A 21,225-nucleotide genomic window follows, 5' to 3' on the forward strand; every position below is an offset into this window, starting at 1 on the left:
TAGCCAGTATTGTCAGTCCCAGGGTCATGCCAGGGATAGAGGTTAGGGGTCAGAGGTTATATCTACCTGGTCAGTACACCAGTACCAGGTAGCCAGTATAGTCAGTCCCAGGGTCATGCCAGGGTTAGAGGTTATATCTACCTGGTCAGTACACCAGTACCAGGAAGCCAGTATAGTCAGTCCCAGGGTCATGCCAGGGTTAGAGGTTATATATACCTGGTCAGTACACCAGTACCAGGTAGCCAGTATAGTCAGTCCCAGGGTCATGCCAGGGGTTAGAGGTCAGGGGTTAGAGGTTATATCTACCTGGTCAGTACACCAGTACCAGGTAGCCAGTATAGTCAGTCCCAGGGTCATGCCAGGGTTAGAGGTTATATCTACCTGGTCAGTACACCAGTACCAGGTAGCCAGTATAGTCAGTCCCAGGGTCATGCCAGGGTTAGAGGTTATATCTACCTGGTCAGTACACCAGTACCACGTAGCCAGTATAGTCAGTCCCAGGGTCATGCCAGGGTTAGAGGTTATATCTACCTGGTCAGTACACCAGTACCAGGTAGCCAGTATAGTCAGTCCCAGGGTCATGCCAGGGTTAGAGGTTATATCTACCTGGTCAGTACACCAGTACCAGGTAGCCAGTATAGTCAGTCCCAGGGTCATGCCAGGGTTAGAGGTTATATCTACCTGGTCTACACCAGTACCAGGTAGCCAGTATAGTCAGTCCCAGGGTCATGCCAGGGTTAGAGGTCAGGGGTTAGAGGTTATATCTACCTGGTCTACACCAGTACCAGGTAGCCAGTATAGTCAGTCCCAGGGTCATGCCAGGGGTTAGAGGTCAGGGGTTAGAGGTTATATCTACCTGGTCAGTACACCAGTACCAGGTAGACAGTATAGTCAGTCCCAGGGTCATGCCAGGGTTACAGGTTATATCTACCTGGTCAGTACACCAGTACCAGGTAGCCAGTATAGTCAGTCCCAGGGTCATGCCAGGGTTAGAGGTCAGGGGTTAGAGGTTATATCTACCTGGTCTACACCAGTACCAGGTAGCCAGTGTTGTCAGTCCCAGGGTCATGCCAGGGTTAGAGGTCAGGGGTTAGAGGTTATATCTACCTGGTCAGTACACCAGTACCAGCTAGCCAGTATAGTCAGTCCCAGGGTCATGCCAGGGGTTAGAGGTCAGGGGTTAGAGGTTATATCTACCTGGTCAGTACACCAGTACCAGGTAGCCAGTATAGTCAGTCCCAGGGTCATGCCAGGGTTAGAGGTTATATCTACCTGGTCAGTACACCATTACCAGGTAGCCAGTATAGTCAGTCCCAGGGTCATGCCAGGGGTTAGAGGTCAGGGTTAGAGGTTATATCTACCTGGTCAGTACACCAGTACCAGGTAGCCAGTATAGTCAGTCCCAGGGTCATGCCAGGGGTTAGAGGTCAGGGTTAGTGGTTATATCTACCTGGTCAGTACACCAGTACCAGGTAGCCAGTATAGTCAGTCCCAGGGTCATGCCAGGGTTAGAGGTTATATCTACCTGGTCAGTACACCAGTACCAGGTAGCCAGTATAGTCAGTCCCAGGGTCATGCCAGGGGTTAGAGGTCAGGGTTAGAGGTTATATCTGCCTGGTCAGTACACCAGTACCACGTAGCCAGTATAGTCAGTCCCAGGGTCATGCCAGGGTTAGAGGTTATATCTACCTGGTCAGTACACCAGTACCAGGTAGCCAGTATAGTCAGTCCCAGGGTCATGCCAGGGTTAGAGGTTATATCTACCTGGTCAGTACACCAGTACCAGGTAGCCAGTATAGTCAGTCCCAGGGTCATGCCAGGGTTAGAGGTTATATCTACCTGGTCTACACCAGTACCAGGTAGCCAGTATAGTCAGTCCCAGGGTCATGCCAGGGTTAGAGGTCAGGGGTTAGAGGTTATATCTACCTGGTCTACACCAGTACCAGGTAGCCAGTATAGTCAGTCCCAGGGTCATGCCAGGGGTTAGAGGTCAGGGGTTAGAGGTTATATCTACCTGGTCAGTACACCAGTACCAGGTAGACAGTATAGTCAGTCCCAGGGTCATGCCAGGGTTACAGGTTATATCTACCTGGTCAGTACACCAGTACCAGGTAGCCAGTATAGTCAGTCCCAGGGTCATGCCAGGGTTAGAGGTCAGGGGTTAGAGGTTATATCTACCTGGTCTACACCAGTACCAGGTAGCCAGTGTTGTCAGTCCCAGGGTCATGCCAGGGTTAGAGGTCAGGGGTTAGAGGTTATATCTACCTGGTCAGTACACCAGTACCAGCTAGCCAGTATAGTCAGTCCCAGGGTCATGCCAGGGGTTAGAGGTCAGGGGTTAGAGGTTATATCTACCTGGTCAGTACACCAGTACCAGGTAGCCAGTATAGTCAGTCCCAGGGTCATGCCAGGGTTAGAGGTTATATCTACCTGGTCAGTACACCAGTACCAGGTAGCCAGTATAGTCAGTCCCAGGGTCATGCCAGGGTTAGAGGTTATATCTACATGGTCAGTACACCAGTACCAGGTAGCCAGTATAGTCAGTCCCAGGGTCATCCCAGGGTTAGAGGTTATATCTACCTGGTCAGTACACCAGTACCAGGTAGCCAGTATAGTCAGTCCCAGGGTCATGCCAGGGTTAGAGGTTATATCTACCTGGTCAGTACACCATTACCAGGTAGCCAGTATAGTCAGTCCCAGGGTCATGCCAGGGGTTAGAGGTCAGGGTTAGAGGTTATATCTACCTGGTCAGTACACCAGTACCAGGTAGCCAGTATAGTCAGTCCCAGGGTCATGCCAGGGGTTAGAGGTCAGGGTTAGAGGTTATATCTACCTGGTCAGTACACCAGTACCAGGTAGCCAGTATAGTCAGTCCCAGGGTCATGCCAGGGTTAGAGGTTATATCTACCTGGTCAGTACACCAGTACCAGGTAGCCAGTATAGTCAGTCCCAGGGTCATGCCAGGGGTTAGAGGTCAGGGTTAGAGGTTATATCTGCCTGGTCAGTACACCAGTACCAGGTAGCCAGTATAGTCAGTCCCAGGGTCATGCCAGGGTTAGAGGTTATATATACCTGGTCAGTACACCAGTACCAGGTAGCCAGTATAGTCAGTCCCAGGGTCATGCCAGGGTTAGAGGTTATATCTACCTGTTCAGTACACCAGTACCAGGTAACCAGTATAGTCAGTCCCAGGGTCATGCCAGGGTTAGAGGTTATATCTACCTGGTCAGTACACCAGTACCAGGTAGCCAGTATAGTCAGTCCCAGGGTCATGCCAGGGTTAGAGGTTGTATCTACCTGGTCAGTACACCAGTACCAGGTAGCCAGTATAGTCAGTCCCAGGGTCGTGCCAGGGTTAGAGGTTATATCTACCTGTTCAGTACACCAGTACCAGGTAACCAGTATAGTCAGTCCCAGGGTCATGCCAGGGTTAGAGGTTATATCTACCTGGTCAGTACACCAGTACCAGGTAGCCAGTATAGTCAGTCCCAGGGTCATGCCAGGGTTAGAGGTTATATCTACCTGGTCTACACCAGTACCAGGTAGCCAGTATAGTCAGTCCCAGGGTCATGCCAGGGTTAGAGGTTATATCTACCTGGTCAGTACACCAGTACCAGGTAGCCAGTATAGTCAGTCCCAGGGTCATGCCAGGGTTAGAGGTTATATCTACCTGGTCAGTACACCAGTACCAGGTAGCCAGTATAGTCAGTCCCAGGGTCATGCCAGGGTTAGAGGTTATATCTACCTGGTCAGTACACCAGTACCAGGTAGCCAGTATAGTCAGTCCCAGGGTCATGCCAGGGTTAGAGGTTATATCTACCTGGTCAGTACACCAGTACCAGGTAGCCAGTATAGTCAGTCCCAGGGTCATGCCAGGGTTAGAGGTTATATCTACCTGGTCAGTACACCAGTACCAGGTAGCCAGTATAGTCAGTCCCAGGGTCATGCCAGGGTTAGAGGTTATATCTACCTGGTCAGTACACCAGTACCAGGTAGCCAGTATAGTCAGTCCCAGGGTCATGCCAGGGTTACAGGTTATATCTACCTGGTCAGTACACCAGTACCAGGTAGCCAGTATAGTCAGTCCCAGGGTCATGCCAGGGTTAGAGGTTATATCTACCTGGTCAGTACACCAGTACCAGGTAGCCAGTATAGTCAGTCCCAGGGTCATGCCAGGGGTTAGAGGTCAGGGGTTAGAGGTTATATATACCTGGTCAGTACACCAGTACCAGGTAGCCAGTATAGTCAGTCCCAAGGTCATGCCAGGGTTAGAGGTTATATCTACCTGGTCAGTACACCAGTACCAGGTAGCCAGTATAGTCAGTCCCAGGGTCATGCCAGGGTTAGAGGTCAGGGGTTAGAGGTTATATCTACCTGGTCAGTACACCAGTACCAGGTAGCCAGTATAGTCAGTCCCAGGGTCATGCCAGGGTTAGAGGTTATATCTACCTGGTCTACACCAGTACCAGGTAGCCAGTATAGTCAGTCCAAGGGTCATGCCAGGGTTAGAGGTTATATCTACCTAGTCTACACCAGTACCAGGTAGCCAGTATAGTCAGTCCCAGGGTCATGCCAGGGTTAGAGGTTATATCTACCTGGTCAGTACACCAGTACCAGGTAGCCAGTATAGTCAGTCCCAGGGTCATGCCAGGGTTAGAGGTTATATCTACCTGGTCAGTACACCAGTACCAAGTAGCCAGTATAGTCAGTCCCAGGGTCATGCCAGGGTTAGAGGTCAGGGGTTAGAGGTTATATATACCTGGTCAGTACACCAGTACCAGGTAGCCAGTATAGTCAGTCCCAGGGTCATGCCAGGGTTACAGGTTATATCTACCTGGTCAGTACACCAGTACCAGGTAGCCAGTATAGTCAGTCCCAGGGTCATGCCAGGGTTAGAGGTTATATCTACCTGGTCAGTACACCAGTACCAGGTAGCCAGTATAGTCAATCCCAGGGTCATGCCAGGGTTAGAGGTTATATCTACCTGGTCAGTACACCAGTACCAGGTAGCTAGTTTAGTCAGTCCCAGGGTCATGCCAGGGTTAGAGGTTATATCTACCTGGTCAGTACACCAGTACCAGGTAGCCAGTATAGTCAGTCCCAGGGTCATGCCAGGGTTAGAGGTTATATCTACCTGGTCAGTACACCAGTACCAGGTAGCCAGTATAGTCAGTCCCAGGGTCATGCCAGGGGTTAGAGGTTATATCTACCTGGTCAGTACACCAGTACCAGGTAGCCAGTATAGTCAGTCCCAGGGTCATGCCAGGGGTTAGAGGTCAGGGTTAGAGGTTATATCTACCTGGTCAGTACACCAGTACCAGGTAGCCAGTATAGTCAGTCCCAGGGTCATGCCAGGGTTAGAGGTTATATCTACCTGGTCAGTACACCAGTACCAGGTAGCCAGTATAGTCAGTCCCAGGGTCATGCCAGGGTTAGAGGTTATATCTACCTGGTCAGTACACCAGTACCAGGTAGCCAGTATAGTCAGTCCCAGGGTCATGCCAGGGTTACAGGTTATATCTACCTGGTCAGTACACCAGTACCAGGTAGCCAGTATAGTCAGTCCCAGGGTCATGCCAGGGTTAGAGGTTATATCTACCTGGTCAGTACACCAGTACCAGGTAGCCAGTATAGTCAGTCCCAGGGTCATGCCAGGGTTAGAGGTTATATCTACCTGGTCAGTACACCAGTACCAGGTAGCCAGTATAGTCAGTCCCAGGGTCATGCCAGGGTTAGAGGTTATATATACCTGGTCAGTACACCAGTACCAGGTAGCCAGTATAGTCAGTCCCAGGGTCGTGCCAGGGTTAGAGGTCAGGGGTTAGAGGTTATATCTACGTGGTCAGTACACCAGTACCAGGTAGCCAGTATAGTCAGTCCCAGGGTCATGCCAGGGTTAGAGGTTATATCTACCTGGTCTACACCAGTACCAGGTAGCCAGTATAGTCAGTCCCAGGGTCATGCCAGGGTTAGAGGTTATATATACCTGGTCAGTACACCAGTACCAGGTAGCCAGTATAGTCAGTCCCAGGGTCATGCCAGGGTTAGAGGTTATATCTACCTGGTCTACACCAGTACCAGGTAGCCAGTATAGTCAGTCCCAGGGTCATGCCAGGGTTAGAGGTTATATCTACCTGGTCAGAACACCAGTACCAGGTAGCCAGTATAGTCAGTCCCAGGGTCATGCCAGGGTTAGAGGTCAGGGGTTAGAGGTTATATCTACCTGGTCAGTACACCAGTACCAGGTAGCCAGTATAGTCAGTCCCAGGGTCATGCCAGGGTTAGAGGTTATATATACCTGGTCAGTACACCAGTACCAGGTAGCCAGTATAGTCAGTCCCAGGGTCATGCCAGGGTTAGAGGTTATATCTACCTGGTCTACACCAGTACCAGGTAGCCAGTATAGTCAGTCCCAGGGTCATGCCAGGGTTAGAGGTTATATCTACCTGGTCTACACCAGTACCAGGTAGCCAGTATAGTCAGTCCCAGGGTCATGCCAGGGTTAGAGGTTATATCTACCTGGTCAGTACACCAGTACCAGGTAGCCAGTATAGTCAGTCCCAGGGTCATGCCAGGGTTAGAGGTTATATCTACCTGGTCATTACACCAGTACCAGGTAGCCAGTATAGTCAGTCCCAGGGTCATGCCAGGGTTAGAGGTTATATCTACCTGGTCAGTACACCAGTACCAGGTAGCCAGTATAGTCAGTCCCAGGGTCATGCCAGGGTTAGAGGTTATATCTACCTGGTCTACACCAGTACCAGGTAGCCAGTATAGTCAGTCCCAGGGTCATGCCAGGGTTAGAGGTTATATCTACCTGGTCAGTACACCAGTACCAGGTAGCCAGTATAGTCAGTCCCAGTATCATGCCAGGGTTAGAGGTTATATCTACCTGGTCAGTACACCAGTACCAGGTAGCCAGTATAGTCAGTCCCAGGGTCATGCCAGGGTTACAGGTTATATCTACCTGGTCAGTACACCAGTACCAGGTAGCCAGTATAGTCAGTCCCAGGGTCATGCCAGGGTTAGAGGTTATATCTACCTGGTCAGTACACCAGTACCAGATAGCCAGTATAGTCAGTCCCAGGGTCATGCCAGGGTTAGAGGTTATATCTACCTGGTCAGTACACCGGTACCAGGTAGCCAGTATAGTCAGTCCCAGGGTCATGCCAGGGTTAGAGGTTATATATACCTGGTCAGTACACCAGTACCAGGTAGCCAGTATAGTCAGTCCCAGGGTCGTGCCAGGGTTAGAGGTCAGGGGTTAGAGGTTATATCTACGTGGTCAGTACACCAGTACCAGGTAGCCAGTATAGTCAGTCCCAGGGTCATGCCAGGGTTAGAGGTTATATCTACCTGGTCTACACCAGTACCAGGTAGCCAGTATAGTCAGTCCCAGGGTCATGCCAGGGTTAGAGGTTATATATACCTGGTCAGTACACCAGTACCAGGTAGCCAGTATAGTCAGTCCCAGGGTCATGCCAGGGTTAGAGGTTATATCTACCTGGTCTACACCAGTACCAGGTAGCCAGTATAGTCAGTCCCAGGGTCATGCCAGGGTTAGAGGTTATATCTACCTGGTCAGAACACCAGTACCAGGTAGCCAGTATAGTCAGTCCCAGGGTCATGCCAGGGTTAGAGGTCAGGGGTTAGAGGTTATATCTACCTGGTCAGTACACCAGTACCAGGTAGCCAGTATAGTCAGTCCCAGGGTCATGCCAGGGTTAGAGGTTATATCTACCTGGTCAGTACACCAGTACCAGGTAGCCAGTATAGTCAGTCCCAGGGTCATGCCAGGGTTAGAGGTTATATATACCTGGTCAGTACACCAGTACCAGGTAGCCAGTATAGTCAGTCCCAGGGTCATGCCAGGGTTAGAGGTTATATCTACCTGGTCTACACCAGTACCAGGTAGCCAGTATAGTCAGTCCCAGGGTCATGCCAGGGTTAGAGGTTATATCTACCTGGTCAGTACACCAGTACCAGGTAGCCAGTATAGTCAGTCCCAGGGTCATGCCAGGGTTAGAGGTCAGGGGTTAGAGGTTATATCTACCTGGTCAGTACACCAGTACCAGGTAGCCAGTATAGTCAGTCCCAGGGTCATGCCAGGGTTAGAGGTTATATCTACCTGGTCAGTACACCAGTACCAGGTAGCCAGTATAGTCAGTCCCAGGGTCATGCCAGGGTTAGAGGTTATATCTACCTGGTCAGTACACCAGTACCAGGTAGCCAGTATAGTCAGTCCCAGGGTCATCCCAGGGTTAGAGGTTATATCTACCTGGTCAGTACACCAGTACCAGGTAGCCAGTATAGTCAGTCCCAGGGTCATGCCAGGGTTAGAGGTTATATCTACCTGGTCAGTACACCAGTACAAGGTAGCCAGTATAGTCAGTCCCAGGGTCATGCCAGGGTTAGAGGTTATATCTACCTGGTCAGTACACCAGTACCAGGTAGCCAGTATAGTCAGTCCCAGGGTCATGCCAGGGTTAGAGGTTATATCTACCTGGTCAGTACACCAGTACCAGGTAGCCAGTATAGTCAGTCCCAGGGTCATGCCAGGGTTAGAGGTCAGGGGTTAGAGGTTATATATACCTGGTCAGTACACCAGTACCAGGTAGCCAGTATAGTCAGTCCCAGGGTCATGCCAGGGTTAGAGGTTATATCTACCTGGTCAGTACACCAGTACCAGGTAGCCAGTATAGTCAGTCCCAGGGTCATGCCAGGGTTAGAGGTTATATATACCTGGTCAGTACACCAGTACCAGGTAGCCAGTATAGTCAGTCCCAGGGTCATGCCAGGGTTAGAGGTTATATCTACCTGGTCTACACCAGTACCAGGTAGCCAGTATAGTCAGTCCCAGGGTCATGCCAGGGTTAGAGGTTATATCTACCTGGTCTACACCAGTACCAGGTAGCCAGTATAGTCAGTCCCAGGGTCATGCCAGGGTTAGAGGTTATATCTACCTGGTCAGTACACCAGTACCAGGTAGCCAGTATAGTCAGTCCCAGGGTCATGCCAGGGTTAGAGGTTATATCTACCTGGTCATTACACCAGTACCAGGTAGCCAGTATAGTCAGTCCCAGGGTCATGCCAGGGTTAGAGGTTATATCTACCTGGTCAGTACACCAGTACCAGGTAGCCAGTATAGTCAGTCCCAGGGTCATGCCAGGGTTAGAGGTTATATCTACCTGGTCTACACCAGTACCAGGTAGCCAGTATAGTCAGTCCCAGGGTCATGCCAGGGTTAGAGGTTATATCTACCTGGTCAGTACACCAGTACCAGGTAGCCAGTATAGTCAGTCCCAGTATCATGCCAGGGTTAGAGGTTATATCTACCTGGTCAGTACACCAGTACCAGGTAGCCAGTATAGTCAGTCCCAGGGTCATGCCAGGGTTACAGGTTATATCTACCTGGTCAGTACACCAGTACCAGGTAGCCAGTATAGTCAGTCCCAGGGTCATGCCAGGGTTAGAGGTTATATCTACCTGGTCAGTACACCAGTACCAGATAGCCAGTATAGTCAGTCCCAGGGTCATGCCAGGGTTAGAGGTTATATCTACCTGGTCAGTACACCGGTACCAGGTAGCCAGTATAGTCAGTCCCAGGGTCATGCCAGGGTTAGAGGTTATATATACCTGGTCAGTACACCAGTACCAGGTAGCCAGTATAGTCAGTCCCAGGGTCGTGCCAGGGTTAGAGGTCAGGGGTTAGAGGTTATATCTACGTGGTCAGTACACCAGTACCAGGTAGCCAGTATAGTCAGTCCCAGGGTCATGCCAGGGTTAGAGGTTATATCTACCTGGTCTACACCAGTACCAGGTAGCCAGTATAGTCAGTCCCAGGGTCATGCCAGGGTTAGAGGTTATATATACCTGGTCAGTACACCAGTACCAGGTAGCCAGTATAGTCAGTCCCAGGGTCATGCCAGGGTTAGAGGTTATATCTACCTGGTCTACACCAGTACCAGGTAGCCAGTATAGTCAGTCCCAGGGTCATGCCAGGGTTAGAGGTTATATCTACCTGGTCAGAACACCAGTACCAGGTAGCCAGTATAGTCAGTCCCAGGGTCATGCCAGGGTTAGAGGTCAGGGGTTAGAGGTTATATCTACCTGGTCAGTACACCAGTACCAGGTAGCCAGTATAGTCAGTCCCAGGGTCATGCCAGGGTTAGAGGTTATATCTACCTGGTCAGTACACCAGTACCAGGTAGCCAGTATAGTCAGTCCCAGGGTCATGCCAGGGTTAGAGGTTATATATACCTGGTCAGTACACCAGTACCAGGTAGCCAGTATAGTCAGTCCCAGGGTCATGCCAGGGTTAGAGGTTATATCTACCTGGTCTACACCAGTACCAGGTAGCCAGTATAGTCAGTCCCAGGGTCATGCCAGGGTTAGAGGTTATATCTACCTGGTCAGTACACCAGTACCAGGTAGCCAGTATAGTCAGTCCCAGGGTCATGCCAGGGTTAGAGGTCAGGGGTTAGAGGTTATATCTACCTGGTCAGTACACCAGTACCAGGTAGCCAGTATAGTCAGTCCCAGGGTCATGCCAGGGTTAGAGGTTATATCTACCTGGTCAGTACACCAGTACCAGGTAGCCAGTATAGTCAGTCCCAGGGTCATGCCAGGGTTAGAGGTTATATCTACCTGGTCAGTACACCAGTACCAGGTAGCCAGTATAGTCAGTCCCAGGGTCATCCCAGGGTTAGAGGTTATATCTACCTGGTCAGTACACCAGTACCAGGTAGCCAGTATAGTCAGTCCCAGGGTCATGCCAGGGTTAGAGGTTATATCTACCTGGTCAGTACACCAGTACAAGGTAGCCAGTATAGTCAGTCCCAGGGTCATGCCAGGGTTAGAGGTTATATCTACCTGGTCAGTACACCAGTACCAGGTAGCCAGTATAGTCAGTCCCAGGGTCATGCCAGGGTTAGAGGTTATATCTACCTGGTCAGTACACCAGTACCAGGTAGCCAGTATAGTCAGTCCCAGGGTCATGCCAGGGTTAGAGGTCAGGGGTTAGAGGTTATATATACCTGGTCAGTACACCAGTACCAGGTAGCCAGTATAGTCAGTCCCAGGGTCATGCCAGGGTTAGAGGTTATGTCTACCTGGTCAGTACACCAGTACCAGGTAGCCAGTATAGTCAGTCCCAGGGTCATGCCAGGGTTAGAGGTTATATCTACCTGGTCAGTACACCAGTACCAGGTAGCCAGTATAGTCAGTCCCAGGGTCATGCCAGGGTTAGAGGTTATATCTACCTGGTCAGTACACCAGTCCCAGGTAGCCAGTACAGTCAGTCCCAGGGTTAGAGGTCAGGGGTTAGAGGTTATATCTACCTGGTCAGTACACCAGTACCAGGTAGCCAGTATAGTCAGTCCCAGGGTCGTGCCAGGGTTAGAGGTCAGGGGTTAGAGGTTATATCTACCTGGTCAGTACACCAGTACCAGGTAGCCAGTATAGTCAGTCCCAGGGTCATGCCAGGGTTAGAGGTTATATCTACCTGGTCAGTACACCAGTACCAGGTAGCCAGTACAGTCAGTCCCAGGGTTAGAGGTCAGGGGTTAGAGGTTATATCTACCTGGTCAGTACACCAGTACCAGGTAGCCAGTATAGTCAGTCCCAGGGTCGTGCCAGGGTTAGAGGTCAGGGGTTAAAGGTTATATCTACCTGGTCAGTACACCAGTACCAGGTAGCCAGTATAGTCAGTCCCAGGGTCATGCCAGGGTTAGAGGTTATATCTACCTGGTCTACACCAGTACCAGGTAGCCAGTATAGTCAGTCCCAGGGTCATGCCAGGGTTAGAGGTTATATCTACCTGGTCAGTACACCAGTACCAGGTAGCCAGTATAGTCAGTCCCAGAGTCATGCCAGGGTTAGAGGTTATATATACCTGGTCAGTACACCAGTACCAGGTAGCCAGTATAGTCAGTCCCAGGGTCATGCCAGGGTTAGAGGTTATATCTACCTGGTCAGTACACCAGTACCAGGTAGCCAGTATAGTCAGTCCCAGGGTCATGCCAGGGTTAGAGGTTATATATACCTGGTCAGTACACCAGTACCAGGTAGCCAGTATAGTCAGTCCCAGGGTCATGCCAGGGTTAGAGGTTATATCTACCTGGTCAGTACACCAGTACCAGGTAGCCAGTATAGTCAGTCCCAGGGTCATGCCAGGGTTAGAGGTTATATCTACCTGGTCAGTACACCAGTACCAGGTAACCAGTATAGTCAGTCCCAGGGTCATGCCAGGGTTAGAGGTTATATCTACCTGGTCAGTACACCAGTACCAGGTAGCCAGTATAGTCAGTCCCAGGGTCATGCCAGGGTTAGAGGTTATATCTACCTGGTCAGTACACCAGTACCAGGTAGCCAGTATAGTCAGTCCCAGGGTCATGCCAGGGTTAGAGGTTATATCTACCTGGTCAGTACACCAGTACCAGGTAGCCAGTACAGTCAGTCCCAGGGTCATGCCAGGGTTAGAGGTTATATGTACCTGGTCAGTACACCAGTACCAGGTAGCCAGTATAGTCAGTCCCAGGGTCATGCCAGGCCAGGGCAGGTCTCCAGTAACTGGGTGTCTAAACAGGTGCATGGCGTCCTCTCTGGGCAGGTGACAGCTACTGTTGGGGATGATCTGAAAGAGGAATGAGAATTACACTGTTAACATTACTACTGTTATAATAGTGATAACAACATTAATAACTATGATAGTAATAACATTAATAACTATAATAACAACATTAATAACTATAATAACAACATTAATAACTATAATAACAACATTAATAACTATAATAACAACATTAATAACTATAATAATAACATTAACAACTGTAATAACAACATTAATAACTATAATAACAACATTAATAACTATAATAACAACATTAATAACTATAATAATAACATTAATAACTATAATAATAACATGAATAACTATAATAACAACATTAATAACTATGATAACAACATTAATAACTATGATAATAATAACAATAATAACAATAATAACAACATTAATAACTATGATAATAATAACATTAATAACTATGATAATAACATTAATAACTATGATAATAATAACAACATTAATAACTATGATAATAATAACATTAATAACTATGATAATAATAACATTAATAACTATGATAATAACAACATTAATAACTATAATAACAACATTAATAACTATAATAACAACATTAATAACTATGATAATAACAACATTAATAACTATGATAATAACAACATTAATAACTATGATAATAACAACATTAATAACTATAATAACAACATTAATAACTATAATAACAACATTAATAACTATGATAACAACATTAATAACTATAATAACAACATTAATAACTATAATAATAGCATTAATAACTATAATAACAACATTAATAACTATAATAACAACATTAATAACTATGATAATAATAACATTAATAACTATGATAATAACAACATTAATAACTATGATAATAATAACATTAATAACAATAATAACAACATTAATAACTATGATAATAATAACATTAATAACTATGAGAATAATAACATTAATAACTATAATAACATTAATAACTATGATAGTAATAACATTAATAACTATAATAACAACATTAATAACTATAATAACAACATTAATAACTATAATAACAACATTAATAACTATAATAACAGCATTAATAACTATAATAACAACATTAATAACTATAATAATAACATTAATAACTATAATAACAACATTAATAACTATAATAACAACATTTATAACTATAATAACAACATTAATAACTATAATAATAACATTAATAACTATAATAACAACATTAATAACTATAATAACAACATTAATAACTATGATAATAATACCATTAATAACTATAATAACAACATTAATAACTATGATAGTAATAACATTAATAACTATGATAATAACTACATTAATAACTATGATAATAATAACATTAATAACTATAATAATAACATTAATAACTATGATAGTAATAACATTAATAACTATGATAATAATAACATTAATAACTATGATAATAATAACATTAATAACTATGATAGTAATAACATTAATAACTATGATAATAACTACATTAATAACTATGATAATAATAACATCAATAACTATGATAGTAATAACATTAATAACTATGATAATAATAACATTAATAACTATAATAACATTAATAACTATGATAATAACATTAATAACTATGATAATAACTACATTAATAACTATGATAATAACAACATTAATAACTATGATAGTAATAACATTAATAACTATGATAATAATAACATTAATAACTATGATAGTAATAACATTAATAACTATGATAGTAATAACATTAATAACTATGATAATAACAACATTAATAACTATGATAATAATTACATTAATAACTATGATAGTAATAACATTAATAATAACATTAATAACATTAATAACTATAATAATAACATTAATAACTATGATGATAATAACATTAATAACTATGATAATAGTAACATTAATAACTATGATAATAATAACATTAATAACTATGATAATAATAACATCAATAACTATGATAATAATAACATTAATAACTATGATAATAATTACATTAATAACTATAATAACATTAATAACTATGATAATAACATCAATAACTATGATAGTAATTCCATTAATAACTATGATAATAATAACATTAATAACTATGATAGTAATAACATTAATAACTATGATAATAATAACATTAATAACTATGATAGTAATAACATTAATAACTATGATAATAATAACATTAATAACTATGATAATAATAACATTAATAAATATGATAATAATAACATCAATAACTATGATAATACTAACATTAATAACTATGATTATAATTACATTAATAACTATAATAACATTAATAACTATGATAATAACAATAATAACTATGATAGTAATTCCATTAATAACTATGATAATAATAACATTAATAACTATGATAATAATAACATTAATAACTATGATAATAACTACATTAATAACTATGATAATAACAACATTAATAACTATGATAATAACTACATTAATAACTATGATAATAACATTAATAACTATGATAGTAATAACATTAATAACTATGATAATAATAGCATTAATAACTACACTAATAATAACATTAATAACTATGATAATAACATTAATAACTATGATAATAATAACATTAATAACTATGATAGTAATAACATTAATAACTATGATAATAATAACATTAATAACTATGATAGTAATAACATTAATAACTATGATAATAATAACATTAATAACTACACTAATAATAACATTAATAACTATGTCAATAATAACATTAATAACTATGATAATAATAACATTAATAACTATGATAGTAATAACATTAATAACTATGATAGTAATAACATTAATAACTATGATAGTAATAACATTAATAACTATGTCAATAATAACATTAATAACTATGATAATAATAACATTAATAACTATGATAGTAATAACATTAATAACTATGATAGTAATAACATTAATAACTATGATAGTAATAACATTAATAACTATGATAGTAATAACATTAATAACTATGATAATAACTACATTAATAACTATGATAATAATAACATTAATAACTATGATAGTAATAACATTAATAACTATAATAATAACAGTAATAACTATGATAATAATAACATTAATAACTATGATAGTAATAACATTAATAACTATGATAGTAATAACATCAATAACTATGATAGTAATAACATTAATAACTATGATAATAACTACATTAATAACTATAATAATAATAACATTAATAACTATGATAGTAATAACATTAATAACTATGATAGTAATAACATTAATAACTATGATAGTAACAGCATCAATAACAATGATAGTAATAACATTAATAACTATGATAATAACAACATTAATAACTATGATAATAATTACATTAATAACTATGATAGTAATAACATTAATAACTATGATAATAATAACATTAATAACTATGATAATAGTAACATTAATAACTATGATAATAATAACATTAATAACTATGATAATAATAACATCAATAACTATGATAATAATAACATTAATAACTATGATAATAATTACATTAATAACTATAATAACATTAATAACTATGATAATAACATTAATAACTATGATAGTAATTCCATTAATAACTATGATAATAATAACATTAATAACTATGATAATAATAACATTAATAACTATGATAGTAATAACATTAATAACTATGATAATAATAACATTAATAACTATGATAATAACATTAATAACTACACTAATAACTATAATATTAATAACATTAATAACTATGATAATAATAACATTAATAACTACACTATTAATAACATTAATAACTATGATAATAACTACATTAATAACTATGATAATAACTATGATAGTGATAACATTAATAACTACACTAATAACTATGATAGTAATAACATTAATAACTATGATAGTAATAACATTAATAACTACATTAATAACTATGATAATAATAACATTAATAAATACATTAATAACTACATTAATAACTATGATAATAATAACATTAATAACTACATTAATAACTTTGATAGTAATAACATTAATAACTATGATAATAATAACATTAATAACTATAATAGTAACATTAATAACTATGATAATAATAACATTAATAACTATGATAGTAATAACATTAATAACTATGATAATAATAACATTAATAACTACATTAATAACTACATTAATAACTATGATAATAATAACATTAATAACCATGATAATAATAACATTAATAACTATGATAATAATAACATTAATAACTATGATAATAATAACATTAATAACTATGATAATAACAACATTAATAACTATGATAATAACAACATTAATAACTATGATAATAATAACATTAATAACTATGATAATAACAACATTAATAACTATGATAATAACAACATTAATAACTATGATAATAATAACATTAATAACTATGATAATAATAACATTAATAACTATGATAATAACAACATTAATAACTATGATAGTAATAACATTAATAACTATGATAATAATAACATTAATAACTATGATAATAATAACATTAATAACTATGATAGTAATAACATTAATAACTACATTAATAACATTAATAACTATGATAACAACATTAATAACTATGATAGTAATAACATTAATAACTATGATAGTAATAACATTAATAACTATGATAGTAATAACATTAATAACTACGATAATAATAACATTAATAACTATGATAATAACATGAATAACTATGATAATAATAACATTAATAACTATGATAATAACATGAATAACTATGATAATAATAACATTAATAACTATGATAGTAATAACATTAATAACTATGATAATAATAACATTAATAACTATGATAGTAATAACATTAATAACTATGATAATAACATTAATAACTATGATAATAACATTAATAACTATGATAATAACATCAATAACTATGATAATAACTACATTAATAACTATGATAATAACATTAATAACTATGATAGTAATAACATTAATAACTATAATAACAACATTAATAACTATAATAACAACATTAATAACTATAATAACAACATAAATAACTATAATAACAACATTAATAACTATAATAACAACATTGATAACTATAATAATAACATTAATAACTATAATAACAAAATTAATAACTATAATAACAACATTTATAACTATAATAACAACATTAATAACTATAATAATAACATTAATAACTATAATAACAACATTAATAACTATAATAACAACATTAATAACTATGATAATAATAACATTAATAAATATGATAATAATAACATTAATAACTATAATAACAACATTAATAACTATGATAATAATAACATTAATAAGTATAATAAAAACATTAATAACTATGATAGTGATAACATTAATAACTATGATAATAACTACATTAATAACTATGATAATAATAACATTAATAACTATAATAATAACATTAATAACTATGATAGTAATAACATTAATAACTATGATAATAATAACATTAATAACTATGATAATAATAACATTAATAACTATGATAGTAATAACATTAATAACTATGATAATAACTACATTAATAACTATGATAATAATAACATCAATAACTATGATAATAATAACATCAATAACTATGATAGTAATAACATTAATAACTATGATAATAATAACATTAATAACTATAATAACATTAATAACTATGATAATAACATTAATAACTATGATAATAACTACATTAATAACTATGATAATAAGAACATTAATAACTATGATAGTAATAACATTAATAACTATGATAATAATAACATTAATAACTATGATAGTAATAACATTAATAACTATGATAGTAATAACATTAATAACTATGATAATAACAACATTAATAACTATGATAATAATTACATTAATAACTATGATAGTAATAACATTAATAATAACATTAATAACATTAATAACTATAATAATAACATTAATAACTATGATGATAATAACATTAATAACTATGATAATAGTAACATTAATAACTATGATAATAATAACATTAATAACTATGATAATAATAACATCAATAACTATGATAATAATAACATTAATAACTATGATAATAATTACATTAATAACTATAATAACATTAATAACTATGATAATAACATTAATAACTATGATAGTAATTCCATTAATAACTATGATAATAATAACATTAATAACTATGATAGTAATAACATTAATAACTATGATAATAATAACATTAATAACTATGATAATAATAACATTAATAACTATGATAGTAATAACATTAATAACTATGATAATAATAACATTAATAACTATGATAGTAATAACATTAATAACTATGATAATAATAACATTAATAACTATGATAATAATAACATTAATAACTATGATAATAATAACATCAATAACTATGATAATACTAACATTAATAACTATGATAATAATTACATTAATAACTATAATAACATTAATAACTATGATAATAACATTAATAACTATGATAGTAATTCCATTAATAACTATGATAATAATAACATTAATAACTATGATAATAATAACATTAATAACTATGATAATAACTATATTAATAACTATGATAATAACAACATTAATAACTATGATAATAACTACATTAATAACTATGATAATAACATTAATAACTATGATAGTAATAACATTAATAACTATGATAATAATAACATTAATAACTACACTAATAATAACATTAATAACTATGATAATAACATTAATAACTATGATAATAATAACATTAATAACTATGATAGTAATAACATTAATAACTATGATAGTAATAACATTAATAACTATGATAATAATAACATTAATAACTATGATAATAATAACATTAATAACTACACTAATAATAACATTAATAACTATGTCAATAATAACATTAATAACTATGATAATAATAACATTAATACCTATGATAGTAATAACATTAATAACTATGATAGTAATAACATTAATAACTATGATAGTAATAACATTAATAACTATGATAGTAATAACATTAATAACTATGATAGTAATAACATTAATAACTATGATAATAACTACATTAATAACTATGATAATAATAACATTAATAACTATGATAGTAATAACATTAATAACTATAATAATAACATTAATAACTATGATAATAATAACATTAATAACTATGATAGTAATAACATTAATAACTATGATAGTAATAACATCAATAACTATGATAGTAATAACATTAATAACTATGATAATAACTACATTAATAACTATAATAATAATAACATTAATAACTATGATAGTAATAACATTAATAACTATGATAGTAATAACATTAATAACTATGATAGTAACAACATCAATAACAATGATAGTAATAACATTAATAACTATGATAATAACAACATTAATAACTATGATAATAATTACATTAATAACTATGATAGTAATAACATTAATAACTATGCTAATAATAACATTAATAACTATGATAATAGTAACATTAATAACTATGATAATAATAACATTAATAACTATGATAATAATAACATCAATAACTATGATAATAATAACATTAATAACTATGATAATAATTACATTAATAACTATAATAACATTAATAACTATGATAATAAGATTAATAACTATGATAGTAATTCCATTAATAACTATGATAATAATAACATTAATAACTATGATAGTAATAACATTAATAACTATGATAATAATAACATTAATAACTATGATAGTAATAACATTAATAACTATGATAATAATAACATTAATAACTATGATAATAACATTAATAACTACACTAATAACTATAATATTAATAACATTAATAACTATGATAATAATAACATTAATAACTACACTATTAATAACATTAATAACTATGATAATAACTACATTAATAACTATGATAATAACTATGATAGTAATACCATTAATAACTACACTAATAACTATGATAGTAATAACATTAATAACTATGATAGTAATAACATTAATAACTACATTAATAACTATGATAATAATAACATTAATAACTACATTAATAACTACATTAATAACTATGATAATAATAACATTAATAACTACATTAATAACTATGATAGTAATAACATTAATAACTATGATAATAATAACATTAATAACTATAATAGTAACATTAATAACTATGATAATAATAACATTAATAACTATGATAGTAATAACATAAATAACTATGATAATAATAACATTAATAACTACATTAATAACTACATTAATAACTATGATAATAATAACATTAATAACCATGATAATAATAACATTAATAACTATGATAATAATAACATTAATAACTATGATAATAATAACATTAATAACTATGATAATAACAACATTAATAACTATGATAATAATAACATTAATAACTATGATAATAATAACATTAATAACTATGATAATAACAACATTAATAACTATGATAATAATAACATTAATAACTATGATAATAATAACATTAATAACTATGATAATAACAACATTAATAACTATGATAGTAATAACATTAATAACTATGATAATAATAG

The 21,225-nt window shown here is 36.3% G+C and overlaps 1 protein-coding gene across 2 annotated transcripts in view; it reads right to left on the minus strand.

Annotated features, from left to right (window-relative positions):
* LOC129843333 (sodium/mannose cotransporter SLC5A10-like) overlaps nucleotides 1-21,225 on the minus strand; it is a 174,417-nt gene that overhangs the window by 108,778 nt on the left and 44,414 nt on the right. For both annotated transcript variants that reach the window (XM_055911968.1, XM_055911967.1), the window contains exon 8: nucleotides 12,494-12,634. In XM_055911968.1, coding sequence (XP_055767943.1) covers nucleotides 12,494-12,634 — 141 coding nt within the window. The remainder of the gene's footprint in view (nucleotides 1-12,493; nucleotides 12,635-21,225) is intronic.

Source organism: Salvelinus fontinalis, unplaced genomic scaffold, assembly GCF_029448725.1.
Source record: "Salvelinus fontinalis isolate EN_2023a unplaced genomic scaffold, ASM2944872v1 scaffold_0118, whole genome shotgun sequence".
Taxonomy (NCBI): domain Eukaryota; kingdom Metazoa; phylum Chordata; class Actinopteri; order Salmoniformes; family Salmonidae; genus Salvelinus; species Salvelinus fontinalis.